The following is a 20,650-nucleotide window of genomic DNA, read 5'->3' as shown; positions in this document are numbered from 1 at the left end:
TCTGTGCTGCTATGCCCTCAAGCGCATGTCAGCATACTGGGCTGTAATCAGTTTGCCTTTGGTTCCCTTCTGTGTGCTACACAAATCAATGGCTTTCTGTTCCACACTGTCTCATACTTGTTTTATTTCTGTCAGAGTAGCACCAAATTCAGTTAGTCACCAAGAAAACTTGAGAACCCTGTGCCTTGTCAAAATCACTTTCAGATACTTTTTTAAATCCTCTCGGCTTTTCCAGCCACTTCTCCAGGCCTCCATAAGCAGTGAGTGGATGTGGGTTTCCTCTTGCAGGAGTCAGTGACATTCAGGGACGTGACTGTGGACTTCACCCAGGAGGAGTGGCAGCAGCTGCAGCCTGCCCAGAAGGACTTGTACAGGGATGTGATGCTGGAGAACTACAGGAATCTGGCCTCGCTGGGTAAGGGCAGCTTTGTGCAGTTGCTTACTGGAGGCCTGTGACTTAAGGACCACAAAGAAGTAAGAAGACTGACAGGCTTGATTGCATAGTTTTTTAAAAGTTTAAAAAAAATTATTCAGAGCTAAGAATAAAGTTGATAGACGATGATATAGGAATGGTTTCATACATGTATAATGGCCAGAGGGTTATGATTATATAAGAGACTAAATGTATGATTAAAAATGAGCCAAAATTATGAACTGGCAATTCTTTGATATGGAAATACAAAGGTTATACTTCATAAAAGTAACCTGGCTAAATAAAATACAAATTGAGAGATTAGTTTTGCTAATGAAGTACACAAAAATTAGTGAAAGGGACTGTGTCATTTTAGGAGTATTCAGTTTGGGCAAGTCTTTTGAAGGGCAGTTTGGAATTACATCCAATTTTGAATGACTTTATTTGTAGGGATCTATCCTTTAACAATTTTCCTGTAAGTGTACAAACTTTTACATGGAAAGAAAAATAAAGGAAAACAACCTAAATTCCCAGTCTTACCAGACTGATTAAGTACATTAAGGGGTTCCAATGTGATGGAAACTCTGTGGCTCTTCAAAGCTGAAGACTCTGTGTAGACACTGAACAGGAAGATGTCCCACGATACACTGTTAGGTGAACACACTCACTTTCAGAACTTTAACAACTTTTCTGGAAGTATAGTTGACCTACAATTAATTTCACATTTTTAAAGTGAACAGTTTCATACATTTTGACATATATGCATACTCAGGAAACCATCACCAGGATAAAGATAGCAAGCATACCCACTTATATTCTCACCCCCTCTACCTACCCACATCCTGAACAATCACTGGTCTGCTTCATGTCACTGTTGTATAGGTGCATGTGCTTGCATGTATGCACACGGAATCAGGTAGTCTGACTTCCCTGACTCAGCATTATCATCTTGAGATTCACCGTGTTGTTGCATTTACCAGTCGTGGATTTCTTTTTTTTTTTTTTTCTATGTATTGTCCCACTATGAGAGTATTTAATAATTTGTGTACCCACTTACCTGTTGAACATTCGGGCTGTTACATATAAAGCTGCCATGAACATTTGTGTTTAGATCAATGAACATGAGTATAATGGCTGGATGTAAAGTACAAACATATTTAACTTTTTAAGAAACTGCCAAATAGTTTTCCAGAGCGGTTGTGCCATTTTACATTTCCGATCCAAAAATAGGTTGTGTACACGTGTGTGGATCCAGTTGATTCTGTTGATTGTCTCATCTCTTAGGTCCAAAAATCAGCTGTGTACATGTGTATAGGTCCAGTTCTGACTCTGTTCTGCACACTGGTTTTCCCTATGATCAACACCTTGCAATATAAACTTTCAGGTCCAAGAATCAGTTGTGTACATGTGTGTGGGTCCAGTTCTGTCCATCTGTCTGTCCTTTGTCTAGACGCATGTAATCTGATCACTATGGTCTTGCTGGCATGACTCATGCTCAATACTGTCTCCACAGCCACTTCTAAGTGCTCTGTCCAGTGTTCTATGGATTATAAGATTTTCCAGACTGACTGGAGGAAAAAGGCACTCCAGCCCTTTTCTGTGCCAGACACCATTTTCACATTCTTCTGGAAAGGTTTCCCCAAAGTTGGGTTGTTTCCTTGCATGTTGTGATCAGTCTCAGATACTGGGCGACCCTCACAGATCCCTGGAATGCTGTCTGGGCAGCATCCTGTTTCCACTGCTCTATCCTGAAATGACCTTTCCTGACCTTGGTCTCTTGTCTGCCAGGATGTGCTTCAGTTTCCTCCTCCTGTGTCACAGTTCCTCTGGGCAATCATAGGGCCTATGTTATTTGATTTTCATTTCTTAGGAATTATTGCCCTTCATTGCTTGATGTCTACTGTTTTAAAAAAAAAAAAACACCATTGTTTTATGTAGTTTGTCCTATTTTTAAAGCTGGAGGGAATCTTGTCCTAGTTACTCTTATCTTAGAGCCCCACTGAGTGTTATTTTGGGGAGGCGGATTATGTGATTGTGCATGTCTGTATATAGATGTATTGTGTGTATTTTTTAAAAGGTGCATATGGAAGGAGGAGAATCTTAAAGTATAAACCAAACTGTTAACTCTGATCAGTGAGATACAGGAAATTTCCATTTTCTCCTAAGTTTTTTTATGTTTGATGGTTTAATAAAAAATGTGAATTACTTCGTAGTCAGGAACAATTATAGAAAGACAGAAAAGGGAAAAAGAAACACTAAAGGACAACAGATTTAGCATGATGAAAATACACACCACATTTATATCAGAAGGAACAAATAGCATTTTGCATGCTAATAGTTTTTTAAAAAATATATTTATTTTTATTTGAAAGAATTACAGAAAGAGGTAGATCCAGAGAGAGAGAGAGAGAGAGAGAGAGAGAGAAGTCTTCCATTCTGCTGGTTCACTCCCCAAATGACCGCAACAGCCAGAGCTGAGATGATCCGAAGCCAGGATCCAGGAGCTTCTTCCAGGTCTCCCATGTGGGTGCAGGGGCCCAAGGAGTTGAGTCATCTTCTACTGCTTTCCCAGGCCATAGCAGAGAGCTGGATTGGAAGTGGAACAGCCCAGTCTTGAACCGACACCCATATAGGATGCCGGTGCTTCAGGCTGGGGCTTTAACCCGCTGCGCCACTGCGCCAGCCCCGCTAATAGCTTTTTGTCAGTCTGCAGAAGTCGACCTGGTAACATTCCCCTTCACACTGGCAGGCATGCCAAGAACATGTGCTCCTGCCAGTCAAGTACATCATCAGTCAAGCACATAACTTGTTTTGCTGATCTGATTGGTGATTGGTGAGAGTGGTGTGGTGAGAGTAGCTTTGCTCAGGCTGACATGGAGTGGTGTTTTCACAGCTTTTCCTGGTGTGTTTGCTGTTTCGCAAGTGATCTATATGGAGGGGGTTTAATCCACTGAAGGGAAGCTGGCAACCTGTCTCTAGCTCTGTTGATTCCAAGAGGCTTCCAGCCCTGTCCCCAACCAAGAGTCCTCAGCCACACAGTTTATATCCCAGAACATCACCACCCCATTAACCCCAAGCCCCACTCACCACCACCCTTCTTTCTTCTCTCTACTGAAAAGTTACCTACATCCACTACAACCCTTTGTGCCCATCGTCACCATTGGCCCTGACATCTGGGCATTGTGCTGCCTCTCAAGTTCACTCAGCCTCCACCATCCTTCCACCTAAAGTATTTCTCAACTCTTTTCCTCTGGGGATATTGATCTTCCATCTGTTGGTTTATTCCCCAGATGGCCACAATGGCCAGGGCTGAGCCAGGCTGAAGTCAGGAGCCCTGAGTTTTCTTTTGGATCTCGCATGTGGATGACAGGGGCTCAAACACTTGGGCCATCTTCTGTTGCTTTTCCTGTCCATTAGCAATGAGCTGGATCAGAAGTGGAGCAGCCATGACTTTAACCAGGACCCATACGGAATGCTGGGGTTGCAGGCAGGAGCTTTACCCACTATGCCACAACCCCAGCCCCTGAACTCTCAGGTTTCATATCCAAAATGCTAGCTGGGATATCTAAGAGATGCCAAGTAGAGTTTCACATATTCCTGGGTGGAGCTTAGAGAGGAGGTATGGACTGGAGACACACGTCAGACAGATTAGCATATGGGTAATGTTTAAATACAGTCTCCCTTAGTGCAAGGCATGGCTCAGGGGAGAGACCTCAAACTGAAGTGGCCATGGGGACCAGGGAGTACCATTTAAATGGGGGAAGGGGACCAGTCACTGCTCCATTTCAGATTTTTGCTGCATTTTAGAAATTGTAGCTTCATCTGACTGAGTACTCATATTTTTTATGAGAAGGAAGCATGTAGACCTCAATATTTATTTTCATTTGAGAGGGAAAAGGAGAGGGAGAGGAGAGAGAGATCGAGAGAGAGGGAGAGGGAGAGGGAGAGAGAGAGAGATCGAGAGAGAGAGAGAGAATCTCCCACCTGCTGATTTACTCCCCAAAGGCCTGCAATGGCTGGATCTGGGCCAAGCCCAAGCCAGGAGCTAGGAACTCTATGCAAGTCTACCACATGGCTGGCAGACTCAATTACTTGAGTCATCATGACTGCCTCCCAGGGTCTGCAGCAGCAGGAAGCTAGAATTGGGAGTGAAGCTAGGATATAAACCCAGGTATTCTGATATGGGATGTAATTATTTAACTGTCAACTCACTGCTAGGCCAAACGCCCACTACTGGACACCAGTTTTTAAGTGGCACACACAAATTCCCTGCTGTTAAGTCTGGAATTTCAGAAGAACCACCTGGGCTGGAAGTTGAGATTTAGAAATGAATGAGAGATATGTAGAAGGTGATATAAAGTTGGGCATAAATGTGGCTCTCCAAGGGAGGGTTGTACAAAGAGGGTCTAGACCCAAACTCCACGGAACAACTGCTGCTCAGTCCCCAAGTTGAGTAATTCCCATGAGGCTCACAGGAGAGAAGGTGTGTAGGGCACTCTTCATGCCTTGAAGACCTGAGGAAACTTATGAGGATGTTGAGTAGGAGGGCTGGGGGACAAGCAGGGCATAGTGAGAAGGTGGGGACCAGCAAGAGCAGAAGCTAGAGGACCAGAGACGGCTTTGGATAAGAAGCCGGAAGTGAGCAGGTAGAAATACCCCAACGTCTCTCTCCTTCCACCTTCCCGTCTCCTGCCAAATGCACCGGAGAAGGGTAAAGCCAGTCCCCTGTGGCACAGAAAGAGGGTGGACGGTGGCGAGTCCCAAGAAGATGTCATATAACTGCTATTTGCTATTTTGTTATTTATAAGGAAATCTGATGGCTGAGGGTATGAACTGGGGAGGGAAAGCCAGTAGACAGCAGTCTGTTCCAAGTCATCCCTACTCGAGCTTGCAAGAGCCCTGCAGTTTGCTGGGGCTCTCACGTTTTCTTTCTTTTGCATCCTTCTCTGGAAGGGACACTTCTTGATCTCCCTGCTCAGCTCCTTCAGCCAAAAGTGTGGGTGCCCAATTCATCACTTCCTTTCCCACCCCCTCTGCAACCAGAAGTCGTCAGTGGCTAGCACAGTCTGTGCCTATACCCGTTCCCATCTCAGAAATTCCCTGCACCTGGCCTTGCTAACCGCATCTGTTTGCATCTGCTTGTTTTCTTTTGTCTTTGTTTTTTCTTTTGGGTTTTCAGACTGGGAGACTAGACCCGAAATGAAAGAGCTGGATGCTAAGGCTAGTGTTTCTGAAGACAAGCCATGCATCCAGGTGGGCCCAGGAGGACCCATGAGGAATGGTGCCTGGGGTCCCACCCTGGGACGAGCATGGATGCAGGGGAGGCTGAGGGGATGCTCAGGGGCCATTTGGGACCACCCGGGAACTCCACAGGGGAACGCACGCACCGGGGAGTCGGTCACTGGATGTCATGAACTGAAGGCCTCTGCCAGCCAAGACTCTACCCCAGCGCCCCCGAGGCTGGAGGAGCCTACGGAGGAGAAGGGGGCCTGTCCATTTGTCATGCACGGGAAGAACCTCAGTAAGCCCCCCAGGCTCCATGCAGAGAAGAAATCCTACGACTGCAGCGAATGCGGCAAGGTCTTCAGCCGCAGCTCCTCGCTGATAAAGCACCAAAGGATCCACACGGGGGAGAAGCCCTTCGCGTGCGGTGCCTGCGGGAAGCACTTCATTGAGCGCTCGTCCCTCACCATCCACCAGCGCGTGCACACGGGCGAGAAGCCCTACGCGTGCGGGGACTGCGGCAAGGCCTTCAGCCAGCGCATGAACCTCATCGTGCACCAACGCACGCACACCGGGGAGAAGCCGTACGTGTGCGACGTGTGCGGCAAGGCCTTCCGCAAGACCTCGTCCCTCACTCAGCACGAACGCATCCACACGGGCGAGAAGCCCTACGCGTGCGGGGACTGCGGCAAGGCCTTCAGCCAAAACATGCACCTCATCGTGCACCAGCGCACGCACACCGGGGAGAAGCCGTACGTGTGCCCCGAGTGCGGCAGGGCCTTCAGCCAGAACATGCACCTGACTGAGCACCAGCGAACCCACACAGGCGAGAAGCCCTATGCGTGCAAAGAGTGCGGCAAGGCCTTCAACAAGAGCTCGTCCCTCACGCTGCACCAGAGGAACCACACCGGGGAGAAGCCCTACGTGTGCAACGAGTGTGGCAAGGCCTTCAGCCAGAGCTCCTACCTCATCCAGCACCAGAGGTTCCACATCGGGGTCAAGCCCTTCGAGTGCAGCGAGTGTGGCAAGGCCTTCAGCAAGAACTCGTCCCTCACTCAGCACCAGCGCATCCACACCGGCGAGAAGCCCTACGAGTGCTACGTGTGCAAGAAGCACTTCACGGGGCGCTCGTCGCTCATCGTGCACCAGATTGTGCACACGGGCGAGAGGCCCTACAAGTGTGGCGAGTGCGGCAAGGCCTTCAGCCAGAGCGCGTACCTCATCGAGCACCAGCGCATCCACACCGGAGAGAAGCCCTACAGGTGCGCGCAGTGCGGCAAGTGCTTCATCAAGAACTCCTCGCTCACCGTGCACCAGCGCATCCACACTGGTGAGAAGCCCTACAGGTGCGGCGAGTGCGGGAAGACCTTCAGCCGCAACACGAACCTGACGCGGCACTTGCGGATCCACACCTGAGGGCGCATGGCCAGGTGACTGCCACAGCGAGGGCACGCTGTGTCCACATGGCCGGCGTGGGAAATCTTCCCGTGGGAGCTCGTGGGTGACTCCAGGTCAGGGAAGGCTTAGGAAGGTGGGACTCGTGAGAGGGCTTTACGAGTGCATACGCGACTGTTCTCCTAAGTGTCAGGGTGCAGGGCTCTCAGCATCCACAGTACTGGGGAGCATTCGCTGTAGCCAAGCTGTGATCATTGTATCTGGAAATCCAACACAGGATCTTAGGCCATCAGAGTCAAGCCCAGCTTTCCAGTAAGTTGTTTTAAGAGCCTGAGCAGGTCACAGAGGCTCTCTGGAGCTCTTTTTCCTTGATGATAGGTGGAGGGGAGGAGGAGGAGGTGAACTCTCTTTGTCATACACTCCTCAGAGTCCAGTGTACTTTCATGTCATCTCTTGAGTTTCCCCATGGCTAGGAGCAAGAGGGACTTTCCATTCCTCCCACATCCGTGCCTCCCGCCTACCCTGGTCTCTCGACTGGAAGCCACCAAGCCAGTCAGTGGTAGAGGCTTGCAACTTGTTTGTGAGAGGGATAAAAAATTTTTTTCAGAGTTAGCAAGTAACAATAACTACTGCTTCCAATGCCAAAGTTTCTTAGAGCAGTCTGTCACTTTTTTTTTTTTAAATAAAACTTAACTTCAGGAGATTGTGTCATTTTAAGCCATCTTTTAGTTGTTAAAAGATACAGATATGGGCTGTCTGATAAAAATCAGTTTCCACAATTGTGGGGGAATGTACGAGAGAGAATGAACTCCATCAGGCTTGCTGTTCAGGTTTAAATGTTTGTTGGATTCAGTAAGCACACACCCCAGCACAGACTGTTTGCTCATTCTTAGTTATTTTTGAAGGTAATTGTGCATCCCTACGACCGTCACAAAATGCCTTAGAATGTGTAATTTATAAATACCCAGCATCTGCTTCTCACAGTTCTGCAGGTTAGGATGTCCACAGTCAAAGTGTTGGCATACTTATTGTCTGGTGAGGCCCCACTCCTCATAGACAGGGCCTTCTGCAGGGCTCAGGGATTGAATGCTTTGCTGAACCCCTCTTCGTCAAGAACTCTGAAGGGGTTCCTGCAATGGGCTTCCAACACACCTATGATCATAAGTCCCAATCTGTAAAAAAGAAATCTGGGCCTGGCAATAGCCTCTGTGCTAGGTGTTTATTTCCAAATTATATACCAATGCTGCAGTATGTAACCATATGTTACCATATATACACTCAGATGTTCATGACTGAAACAACAACTGAAATAACCATGTATAAAATATGTATACCTTCTTGGCATGTACTATGGCACTAAATAACATGAATACATGTATACAAGATACATGTGAGCTGACATATGACATATACAGGAGATGTGTACATATATGGTATAACCACACACTAAATACCACATGTGTGTGTAGAGTGTATCTCTATATGTACTGTGGTATTAAATATATATCATACCTGTATGTAAGATATAATCATGCACACTAAATGCTATAAATACATGTGTCTAAGATATATGTAAATTGATAATACAGATACTATAGCTGTGAACACCATGTATTTGGGTAATACATACACAAAATACTTTAAATACATGAATGTAAGGTACATTAATGCTAAGTGCAACATACTCTTGAAAATAAGGTGTCCACAAAGACATGTACTAAACACTGTGTTTTATTCACTATTTTAACTAAAATAACCGAGGGGGTTTCTGGGGAAGGAAAAGTGTAACTTTGGCTTACAGTGTGGAGGCTAGCAGTTCAGGACCAGGGGCCCCGTTAGTGTGGCAGCTGGTGGAGGCTGGCCATGGCCGAGCGAGAGGGTGCCAAGAGGGCATCAGATGGTGAGCCCGAAAGCAGAAAGAGAAGCTAGGCCCAAACAGCTTAAACAGCCAACCCTCTAGAGAGAACCAGCTTCTTTGGGCCAGCCCTGCAGGATCTAAACACATCCCAGCAGACCTGCCTCTCAGAGGACATAATTAGGTCCAGTCTCCCTAACCCAGCAACCCTTATAGACTTACGAGTTTAAACATCTGAATGAGTTTGGGGAGCCATGTTCTGTCCAATCCATAACACTATATATTAAAAAAAAACAGAATCACACTAATATACAGCTACCACATATATGTACATGCACATGGGTCATTCTCTGACATGTACGCTACAAATCACATTTCATTGATGTGTGCTGATGCTGTATTCCCACATGCACTCCACTAGACACCCTATTTCCAAGTGTGCTATACTAGTTACTGGATTTCATTGACACTGAGGCCAATGGCTAAAACACGAGTTTATGTCACTAAGGGGGAGGAAAAAAATCACTAATTAAACGACAACATGCCATTAGAGGTCAAACACATCCTAATTTTGGAGGCATTAAAATGGAGAAGACTGAAATGACCCAGTACACAAGTTGTAGCATTCCCTGGCACGCACCCACCTCGGGGACCGTGGCCCTGACAGAACCCACACCAGGGTGCACACTGCCAGGCTCCAGTCCGTAGGGCCAGCATCGGCCCTGCACCTGAGGCTTACATGAGTCAGTGTGGATCTGGCAGGATGGCGTCCTGCACCCGGCTTCCTCAGCAAGCCCGCACACATGCACTCACGCGCACGCATCGCTGTGCGGGACTTCTTCAGCGCCTCAGTTTCCTCGTCTACAGCACGGAGACCCTAACAGCCGGCCCGACCAGCTGCTGCGAGGGTCTCAGCAGGTAGGTCAGTGGGTACCCTCGCCACAGCCCACGCAGAAGCTGCAGCCAGAGCCTCAGACACTGGTGCTTCGGTTGCTGAAGGGGGCGGGGCGAGGACGAAGTGAGGGGAGGGGGTGGGGTTTGGGCTGGGAGAGGAAGAGAGTGAAGGAGGCGGAGGCGAGAAGGGGAGGGGTCAGAGGGGTCTGAGGAAGAGGAGGAGAGCAAGGAGATATTTATGAGGTGTCTCCTCTCAGAGTACATAATGACCCGAACCACTAGTGTCATTTACTGAGCATGCACTATGTTCCAGGCCCTCTGATAAATCCTTGGCACACATAGCATGTCATTTAATTTCAGTGGCAAAAGGAGCCTCCAGTATAATAATTTGGAAAAGACCACAGGAAATGATCAACAAGTTGAGAGTTGCGTTTTACTGCTTTTTGTCTCTACCCTATCTCAGGAAATGATCAACAAGTTGAGAGTTGCGTTTTACTGGTTTTTGTCTCTACCCTATCTGAGGTAGAAAATCCTGGAGCTCACAGAGAAGGGAAAGGCAGAACAGAATTTGCCTGCTTTGGAAGAGAGGCCTACAGAGAATATAGATGCTTATTTATAGCTTATCACCTGTTTTGCAGAGAAGTTCCAACAGGGAGGTTGGTGTGAGAAATATTTGGAAAGGGGGGAGGAAAAATGTGGGACAGGAAGGAGCCTGAGCTATTTTTTCTCTCCACTTCAAAGTTTGGAGAGAGGCTAATCTAAGAAATAAGAAAGTGAATACCTAATACAAGATACTTCAAAAAGATCATGAAGGGGCTGGCATTGTGGCCCAGTCTGTTAAGCCACTACCCACAGAGCTGGCATCCCGTACTAGAGCATTGGTTTAAGTCTCTGCTGCTCCACTTCTGAATCTAGCTCCCAGCTAATGCACCTGGGAAGGCAGCAGAAGATGATCCTAGTACTTGGGCCCCTGCCACTCATATGGGAGACCTGGATGGAGTTCCTACCTCCTGGCTTTGGCCTAGCTCAGTCCTGACCATTGCAGCCATTTGGAGAGTGAATCAACAGTGGTAGATATCTCTTATCTCTTCCTCTCTGCCACTCTGCCTTTTGAATAAATAAAAATAAATCTTAAAAAATAGGTCATGGGAAAGTGTAATTAAAATGCTTACCTTGATGCAAAAACATTTGAAATTCATACATAGTTTTTTCATAATATGCCTTTTCATGAACTTTTAAAAGACTCCTAATATATGAATATCCAGAATTTCTTCACGCTCTGGTAATCAGAAATCTCAAGAGACAAGAAGCTCTCTGGCTGAGCAGGGAGTCATCCATTCACAAATATCTGAGCTCTTGCTGTATGTCAGGCAGTATTGGGGCTGGGAATCGAGCAACCAGCAAAATTAAAAGCCTTTGCCTTATGGAGCCACCACTCCTAATTTCTGAGCATGACTATAGAGCATGAATCGGGGGGCCTGCCTCAGCTTCAGTAGTCAAGGAAGACCTCCCTAGGAAGGTGACACTTGAGCAGAGACCCACGTGGCACAGAAAAGACAATATTATGCACATCTGGAGGCAGGACATTTTCCCTTTACTCAAGTACTCACAGAAGCCTTGCTCTGGAGAAAAAAAAAATGGCAACAAGCCAAGGATCACCTTACATCAGTTGGAACAACTACTACTAACAGCAAAATAAAAGTGTTGGCAAGAGTCTGGCATTATGGTGTAGTGGGTAAAGCTGCTGCCTGTGATGCTGGCATCCCATATGGGTGCCCATTTTTGTCCCTACTGCTCCACTTCCTATCCAGCTCCCTGCTAATGATGTGGGAAAAGCATTGGAAGATGGCCCAAGATGGGATGAAGCTTCTGGCTTCTGACATTGGCATGGCCCAGCCCTAGTCTTTGCAACATCTGTGGAGTGGAAAGTGAACCTGCTGATGGGAGATCTCTCTCTCTCTCTCTCTCTCTTGCTCTCTCTCTCTCTTTCCACTTTGTGTGTGTGTGTCCCTATCTCTGTCACTCTACCTTTCAAATAAATCTTTAAAAATTTACAGTATATCTACAGTATGATCTAGCAATTGTTCTTCTGAGTATACACCCCAAAGAATTGAATTCAGGGTCTTGAAAATATCTCACTTTTCATAGCAGCATTTTAAAAATGTTTATATATTTGAAATGTGAGTAGAGGAAGGAAGAGACAAAAACAGAGTCAGACACAGGTCTTCCATCTGCTGGTTCACTCCCCAAATGCCTGCATCAGCTCCAGGTATACAAAGAGTGCAAGGTCAGAGCCCAAAGCTCACTGCCCGTTGAAGAGGCATGGAAGTCAACCTCTGGGGGCCAGCGATCTGCCTCAGGGATCCTGGGGGTCCCCTTCAGTGTTGGCACCCAGTGTGTTCTCTATGAATGCCTGCCTCTTTTTAAAGATGTTTATTTATGTATTTGAAAGGCTGAGTGACAGAATGGAGGGGAGAGAGGGAGAGAGGGAGGGAGAGAGAGAGAGAGAGAGAGAGAGAGAGAATCTTAATATGCTGGTTGAGTACCCCCAAGTGGCCACAACAGCCAGGAATGGGTCAGGCTGAAGTCAGGAGCCAGGAACTTGGTGGCAGAGATGCAAGTACTTGCACTGTTATCAACTGCTTCCTGGGTGCATTGGCAGTGAGATAGATCAACAATTGGATCAGCCAGGGTTAGGCTGGTGGTTGTGTCCATTCACTAGCTAAAGTTGTACTCAAACCACAAACACAGTTTGACTGCTTGTACTCAAAAGCATGACATTTTCAGGAATCTTTGAATTTCAAGGTTTCTAATTATCTTTAAAATGCCAACCAAATCTCATGATATCAAATATTTATAATAAATGCAGCCATATTGCATTTTGAGAATCTATAAAAATATCAATCCTGTGCTCTCACTTGGCCTCAGAAAAATCTGTGTCTTTCCAAGAACTCACATGTACTTAGGTAGCACTCTCTGCCCCACTGCCCTACTTCACCAACCCAAGGAACCAATAGCTTGAATTCTGGGGAACATCTTCCTCTTACTTTCCTTTCTATATCGTCCTTCCCCAAGCTGCATGCTTATTTCAGTTAGTTTGGAGTCAGGACTGCGTCCTAACAGCCAAAGCTGCCACTTAAAACTGAGTCTGCCTTCTGCACGCTACCTGCAGCACAGAGAGCTTTGCTTCTAGGAAACAGCAGCGATTTTCCCAGGAGGGGAGTTCTTTGGTGGGGGGCTTGGAGGGAGAAGGAAGAATCCACTCCGTTTCTCTGTTTGGAGACGCAACCCTGAGGACAGTCTGCCTGCCAGGGTCGTCCCACACCGCGGCAGCTGCTGGGAGCTGGTTCAGCACCATGGACAGCTAGTGCTGGGAGTTGGAGCAGCACCGCGGACAGCTCTGCAGGAGGCGGTTCAGCACCGCGGACAGCTCTGCGGGAGCCGGTTCAGCATCTCAGACAGTGCCACCAGCAGCTTGTCTGACACCGCGGACAGCTCTGCAGGGAACTGGTTCGGTGCCCCGGACAGCTCTACTGGAGCTTGTTTGGCACTGCGCACAGCTGTAACTGGGAGCTGGCTCAGCATCGGGGACAGCTCGTGGCTACATCTGGGTCTGCTCGCGACAGTCCTCTCGAACAGCCTGGGCGCCGCAGACAGTCACAGGAGCGACTTAGCAGCCGCTCCTGCCAAACGCATGGCTCTTCTGAGCCCACTCCTGCCCCCTAGAGTGTGGAGATGGCAATATCTCTTTAACCTGTGTTCTCCCAGTGTCAACACAATCGTTGCTCAAAAGGGGTCTCTGCATGTTCTCTGCGAAACACCTGACTCTACACAGTGCAACACAGGGCCTTCAGATGCCACGGCCTACAGCCCAGAAGTGTTCGTGCAGTCTTGTCCTCTCCTGCCTCACCCCCACTTTCAGTGGGTCCAGTGTGTTCCCACCCTCTGTGGGTTCTTTCACCTGCATGGCTCATTGTCAATTTCACCATAGCTCCCCACTCCCACTGCTTAGTTACTTACTCACAGGTCACATGATTTCTCTCCTTGTTTACTGCAGCTGCCTCCTAACTGCTCTTCCCTATAGCCTCTTGTAGCACATGCTCTATAAAGCACTGTCGCTAGTGCTTTGAAAATGTAAAACCAAAGCCACCACAGCCCTCCTCAGCATGCTGCCACTGCTCCCCACACACCTACAACACGGGACAATGGTTTCCTGTGACTTTATAGACCTGGATGTCCCTCTGGTCTTGCAGCCCATCAATCTCCCTGGCCTGCCACTCTGGCATGCAGCCTTCCATGTTGCTCCTCAAGGCCTCTATTTGGCCTTTTCTTTGCTGTGAATTTTTGAAACTGGCACCTCTCCAACTTTCAGGCCTTAGCTCAAAATGTAACCTCTTCACAAAGGCCTCCCATGACCATCACTATGTAATGTGGTCTTGAAGTAGCTATCAAACTGACTTTCATAGAATTTAGTTAAGTGTCCCCTTCCAATTATGTGACATTTATAGAAACTCCTAATAAAGCTCAACCTAAATTCTTCTATATTCTTGTTGTGTGCCTTCTGGGCAAGCCATTTAACTCCTTTCTGCCTAGCTTTCTTCTCTGTAAGCATTTATTGGTTTACTCATCAATGTTTTTATTGCTAGGCTATTAGATCCATTAGGTCACAGAGTTTGACCTCTTGGCCACCCAGGGCAACATCTGCCACATAGCAGATGTTTAATAAGCACTTGGATGAATGAGTGAATGAATGAATCCCGAGGCCTGAACTAATCTGTTTTTTCCCAGTTCATCATGGAAGTCCCAAAAGTGTATAGATAGCCCTTATCCTGGTAGAATCGTGGCCCAGGGTCTGAGGCTGTGGCAGGGTCCCCAAGACCTCCCCTGGGTTTGATGACTCCCTGAGCACACTCACAGGACTCATTGGATAGTCACATTTCCAACTATGATTATTACAGTGAAAACATGCAAGTCAGGAAAGGGAAAGGGTTCATGGGCATCACCCTGCCTCACTCCAGCCCTGGACTTGCCAGGAGGCTATGGCAAGGGTGGGGATGTGTCATGCTAGAATATGGAAATGAAGAGTTGGCACCAAAAACTCAATCCAGCACAGCGAGCAGTGGCACTGAGCTATGACTTACTAATCTGATGTTATTTCCACTTGCAGGGTTTCTGTGAAGACTCCTTTTAAAGGCCTAAGAGGGTTTTAGAATGTGAGTTCATGGCCGGCGCCGCAGCTCAATAGGCTAATTCTCTGCCTGCAGCACCAGCACACCAGGTTCTAATCCTGGTCGGGGCACCGGATTCTGTCCTGGTTGCCTCTCTTCCAGGCCAGCTCTCTGCTGTGGCCCGGGAGTGCAGTGGAGGATGGCCCAAGTCCTTGGGCCCTGCACCCGCATGGGAGACCAGGAGAAGCACCTGGCTCCTGGCTTCAGATCAGCACAGTGCGCCGGCCGCAGCGGCCATTTAGGGGTAAACCAACGGTAAAGGAAGACCTTTCTCTCTGTCTCTGTCTCTCACTATCCACTCTGCCTGTCAAAAAAAAAAAAAAGAATGTAAGTTCACTTAAAATAAAGTATTCTAAATAAAGTATTCTAAATAAATAGTAATAATAGTACAGATGAGATATGGAAACCTGCCAAAGGTGAGAAAAGCATGGGGAAGGTTAAAGTGATGGGACAGGATTCCAGGCACTCCTCCTCATCATTTTCACCTCTTTCAGGAAGAAATTATCCTCTAGGAGCCATTCAGTAATTTTCCTCCTCTCATTACCTGGAGAAAAAAAATCTCAAACTTGGCTCTATTTTAATCACAACCCTTAATTTATCTAGACTATCAAAATCACACCTGGGTTTTTCTTCCACATTGAGGACCTGGTGTTCAACAATTACAATGATGATACTGTGACATTTATTAAGCACTTAATATGTATGTGGTACATGTATTAACTCATCTGCTGGTCACCATAGCCCTGTGTGGAAGAAAATGTTGCCCCACCTTGCAGATAAGGAAACTGAGACCCCATTGATTCACTTCCCGAAGTTACATTGCAGTGTGGCCGAATCTGTATGTGGAGGCCCAGCTCAACCCCTCAAGGCTCCATGGGCTGCGGTAGCTTCCCTAGTCTTCTGCACTGAGGGCCTTGTTGTCACAGGAAGTGGTGAAGACAGGATGAGCTGTCCCATTCCTTGACAAGCCCTCCTGCCTTGCTTCACCTCTCAACTATCCTGAGAATCACTGGGAATCTATCTCCAAACATCTAAATAAAGGAAGTGTCCCCTTCCAATTATGTCACATTCATAGAAACTCCTGATAAAGCTCAACCTAAATTCTTCCATACTTTTGTTGTGTGCCCTCTGGGCAAGCCATTTAACTCCTTTCTGTCTAGCTTTCTTCTCTGTAAAATGGGAATAATAATACCTACCACCAAGGGCTGTTGGGATTAAACGGCAGAATGCACAAAGGATGCCTTTGTTTATAGTGTCTGTTGAATACATGGTGGTTATTTTTATTTATTTTTTCCTGAGTAACTTGGGTCATTCAATGTCCACCCGTTTGAAAAGAAAGTTAAATCCTTACCTCACAGCATCCAACACATTTGGAAGGTTCAAGGAAGCAAGCATGTAAAACAAGACTGTGAAGTGTGAGATCAGACAGGAGAGTGTGTTTACGTGAGCAGAGTAAGACCCCAAAAGCCAAAAACATAACAAATACAAATCTTGGCTTGTTGTAAAAATTCAAAACCTTAGACGCAGTATGAACAAGGTGAACAGATCAGCCAGCAGCCGGAAGTAGGTGCTAGGCTTGCATGGGGTAACAGGCAACGGATTAATATACTCAAAACGGGAAGAATGCCAACACATCAGTAAGAAAGCGCCCCGGGAGCAAACAGAGTAACAGGCGACACACAGCTACTTCGCAGGAGAGAAATTAAATCTGGGCAACAAAGACAACTTTGTGCTACCTCCCTAGAAACATTGAATGAAAGTACGGTGAGCAAGGGACCCGTCTCCGCCCCGCCCCCTGTGGTCTCAACTTGGCTGTCCTTGCACATCGTAAAATTTGAATAGCGAAGAGGATAACGACGGCAGCTAAACCTGTGCACGGAATATTTGTCTCCTACCTTAGCAGCAATCCTGGGAGGCGACAGTCATAATAACGCCCACTTAGCAGAATGGCAAACTGAGGCACGGACACGTTCAGGATCACCCCTAAGCGCCCTAGTAGCAAATAGCAAAACTAGCCTCTGGGGCGCCAGGCGGATCCCCGGGCGCCACGCCCCCGCCCCCGCCTCTGCCCTCCCCACCTCGCCACCTCCGAATCACAAAGGGGCGCGCGCGCAAAGCTGTAGGCCTGAGCAGGCGTCTGCAGCAGGGGCCGTCGGACGTGGCAGGGAGTGGACGGTTCAGCCCATTTGGCGGGACCTGCACAGCACCACGCCCCTGCTCCCCGCACACCCGCGGCGGGCACCGGGTCTACGCCGCATCTTCGCTCTCCCTCGCCACTTGGTTCGGGTGCAGGCTCTTCCAGAGGAGAAGGAGAGGCGAAGGCCGCCCGCCCTCCCCTCCCGGGTTCGCCCCACTTCCCACCCCCGCCTCCCACAGGCAGGCTCCGCGTCTGCGCAGCCGCGGTCGGTGCGGCGCCGGCTCTGCAGTGCCCGGACGGGTCTGGTTGGGGAGGGTGAGTCCTTCGAGGGACCCCCCCGAGGGCGGGAAGGGGCGGGAAAAGGGGCTCGGGGCGCGGGCGGTGATCCGGAGACATGCGCAAGAGAGATATGTGGGCGTGTGTGCGGACGAGGGCGGGGGCAGAGCTGCCCCAGGGTTGGGGGTCTGGGGAGCGACAGTCTCCAAGCCCACCTGCTGGGAGCGGGCTGGAGGGGTCTGCCTGGTTGGGCGCTTTTCTCCGCAAGCCGTGGTCTACCCCCTGGCCGGTGGGTGACAGGTGAATTTCAGCCTTGGCGCAGGGAGGGGAGACGGGACGCAGCATGGAGTGCGCATCTGTGCGTCTGAGCAAAACCCGAAGGACTCTGAGCGCGCTTGTCTCGCCGGGCCCCCGCGTACCTGCCCGCGCGTGCACCTGCGCGTGTGCGTTGTGTGTCTGTCTGGGCACGTGTGTGCCATCCTGCAGCGGCTGGGAGTGCAGCATCTGAGATCTCAGGCGCGTAGAGTCCCCGCCCCTGTTCAGGGCTGTGTGGCTTTGTTGAGGGATCCGCGCGGGATCTGGAAAGCGGAACCCTAGCAGTATTTGGGACGGAGGACTATGTCAGTTAGGAAGACTCAGCAGCGCGGGCACAGAGGAGCGAGCGCTCCAGGAAACAGCGGCTGCAAGTGCTGCTCTTACTACTATGGTTGGTGGCAGAGGCGCTCTGGTCGCTGCGTCCCCATGTTTTCTGCTCAGGGATAACCTGTTTGCGGTTTCGCAAGAGCGCTCAGGCAGCCAGGTGTCAAGGCCCCTCCTACCCCATACTCCGGGTCCTCTCCCTTCCTCCCCCCATCAATCGCCTGAGGATCCCGTTTCTTCTGACCTTGACCTTGCAGTTCCTGTCTCCTGCATACCTGCCTTTACTCCCATCACATGTCTTCTCCCAACCTAAACCCACGATTAGTTGTCCCGTATGAAAGACATAACAAAGTGATAAACAGAACGGTACTCCCTGGTGTACTCTCACATTCTTTCCCATATATATGTATATATACACACACACACACACACACACACACACATATATATATTTCTTGAAAACAAACAAATAAAAAAAAAAACAGCCTCTATGCTGGAAGCCCCCTCTCCTCCCTTCCAGTACTCCCGGACCCACAGTGAGGTTGCAAAGGGGCAGCCACAGGCTTCTTCCCAGCCCCAGGACCTTCACAGAGCGACATCCCTTTCAACGCCTTAAGAATTATTGACGTTTTAAAACACAGAAGATGCCATTTGAAAATGCAGATATCCAGTGTTCTCTTGAGAAACCAGCAGAGAGAAGACATTGTTCCCATGTGGTCGCTCAGCAAACATTGCCTGGGCTGACTGGGGTGGCTTCTTCAGGCACAGCTCCCCTTCCCTCTTTTGCCACAACCTCCCACCCCCTACTGTCTCTCCCCACATCATACAACAGTGGCCATTTGCTCAGGTTGTACTTAGAACTGAGAAGCATTTCTGTGAAACCTTATTTCATCTTCACTCTTAGAAAGTAAAAGCCAGACAGAGAGTTGTTTTTGTTTTTTCATTCTTTTTAAAGATTTATTTATTTACTTGAAAGTCAGAGTTATACAGAGAGAAGGAGAGGAAGAGAGAGAGAGAGAGTCTTCCATCTGCTGGTTCATTCCCCAGATGACCACAATAGCTGGAGCTGGGTAGATCCAAAGCCAGGAGCCAGGAACTTCTTCCAGGTCTACCCACGCAGATGCAGGGGCCCAAGGACTTGGGCCATCTTCTACTGCTTTCCCAGGCCATAGCAGAGAGCTGGATGGGAAGTGGAGCAGCCGGGACTTGAACCGTTGTCCATATGGGATGCCGGCACTGCAGGCAGCAGCCCTACCTGCTACACCACAGCGCCAGCCCCTGTTCATTTGTTTTAAAACCTATCTCGTTTGTGCCATCTGCAGTCCCCCTGTGAATGAGTTCCAATCCTTTCTTCTGAGGCTTCTGTCTGCTGAAGCGCTGGACCTGCTGCTCTGTTTCGTTGTGTCTGCTCCCCCCCAGGGAGAGCACAGTTCTGGCACAAAGTTCTGGCTGAGAAATGGCTGGGGAAATGTGTGTCTAGTCAAGTTCCTGTGGGTGGCAAATATTCACAGAGCCCCGCGGAGGTGGTGCGTAAGCTCAGCCGTGGAGCACCTGTGGAGCCGGTGCCTTCACTGAGCGCTTACACTGTGTTTGAAATCGCGTTCTGTCCCTGCAGAAAGCTCACAGCACCCCTGTGCAGAAAGTGCCCATTTCAAAGATGAGCAAACTGATCCTCAATGAGGCTCAAGTGACCTGCCCCAGGTCACCCAGCAAGTGTGTGGCAGAGCTGAAATTCATGCCTATGCAGTCACCTCCCTGCCTTGTTAAACCACCCTGCTGCTGGTGCCATTTGTTTGCATTTTATTTTATTTATTTATTTTTAAAGAATTATTTTATTTATTTGAAAGAGTTACAGAGAGAGGTAGAGCCAGAGGGAGAGAGAGAGTTCTTCCATTCCGCTGGTTCACTCCCCAAATGACCAGAACAGTCAGAGCTGAGTTGATTCGAAGCCAGGAGCCAGAGCTTCTTTCAGGCTTCCCACACGGGTGCAGGGACCCAAGGACTTCATCTTCTACTGCTTTCCCAGGCCATAGCAGAGAGCTGGATCAGAAGGGGAATAGCTAGGACTCAAACTGGCGCCCATATGGGATGCCGGCACTGCAGGCTGGGGCTTTAGCCCACTGTGCCACAGTGCCAGCCCTGCATTTTAACACCGGCCCATCTCTCTCCACCTTCATGAATATTTTTGCTCACTCTAACAACACCTGTACTAACACTTGCCTACTGATTTCTCCTTAAAATCACCTCTCCTGTTTTTCTCTCTTTTGTTTTTATTCTAATACCTGTGATAGGCAGAATAGTGATTCCCCAAATATGCCAGTGTCCTGACTCCCAGGGCCTGTGACTATGTTTGATCACTTCATACAGAATTGAGACTGCAGCTGAGACGTGAGCATTGAGGCCCCGTGGGTTAGGCTGCTGCTGAGGAGGCCTGTACCCCATATTGGAATGCTGGTTCAAGTCCTGGCTGCTTGGATTCTGATGCAGCTTCCTGCTACTGCTCAGGGAGGCAGCGAGGGAGGACAGCTCAAGTGCTCAGGTCCCCGCCGTGGGAGACCTGGCTGGAGCTCCTGGCTCCTGGCTTTGGCGTG

At 48.7% G+C, this 20,650-nt stretch overlaps 1 protein-coding gene across 5 annotated transcripts in view; it reads left to right on the top strand.

Moving 5' to 3' along the window:
* Positions 1 to 20,650, top strand: part of LOC100345548 (zinc finger protein 470) — a 108,116-nt gene that overhangs the window by 74,751 nt on the left and 12,715 nt on the right. For 2 of the 5 annotated variants that reach the window (XM_070063421.1, XM_051837152.2), the window contains 2 exons: positions 289 to 415; positions 5,592 to 7,731. The exons of 1 other annotated variant lie outside the window; for it this stretch is intronic. In XM_070063421.1, the coding sequence (XP_069919522.1) occupies positions 382 to 415; positions 5,592 to 7,051 (1,494 nt within the window). In that variant the 5' untranslated portion in view covers positions 289 to 381 and the 3' untranslated portion in view covers positions 7,052 to 7,731. Of the gene's footprint in view, positions 1 to 288; positions 416 to 5,591; positions 7,732 to 20,650 lie in introns of those variants that run through there. 2 more of the 5 variants (XM_070063424.1, XM_070063422.1) reach the window with 2 other exon arrangements.

This window comes from Oryctolagus cuniculus, chromosome 18 (genome assembly GCF_964237555.1).
Source record: "Oryctolagus cuniculus chromosome 18, mOryCun1.1, whole genome shotgun sequence".
NCBI lineage: Eukaryota > Metazoa > Chordata > Mammalia > Lagomorpha > Leporidae > Oryctolagus > Oryctolagus cuniculus.
The sequence above is the reverse complement of the archived record's forward strand: the minus strand, read 5'-3'. Positions and strand labels throughout refer to the sequence as shown.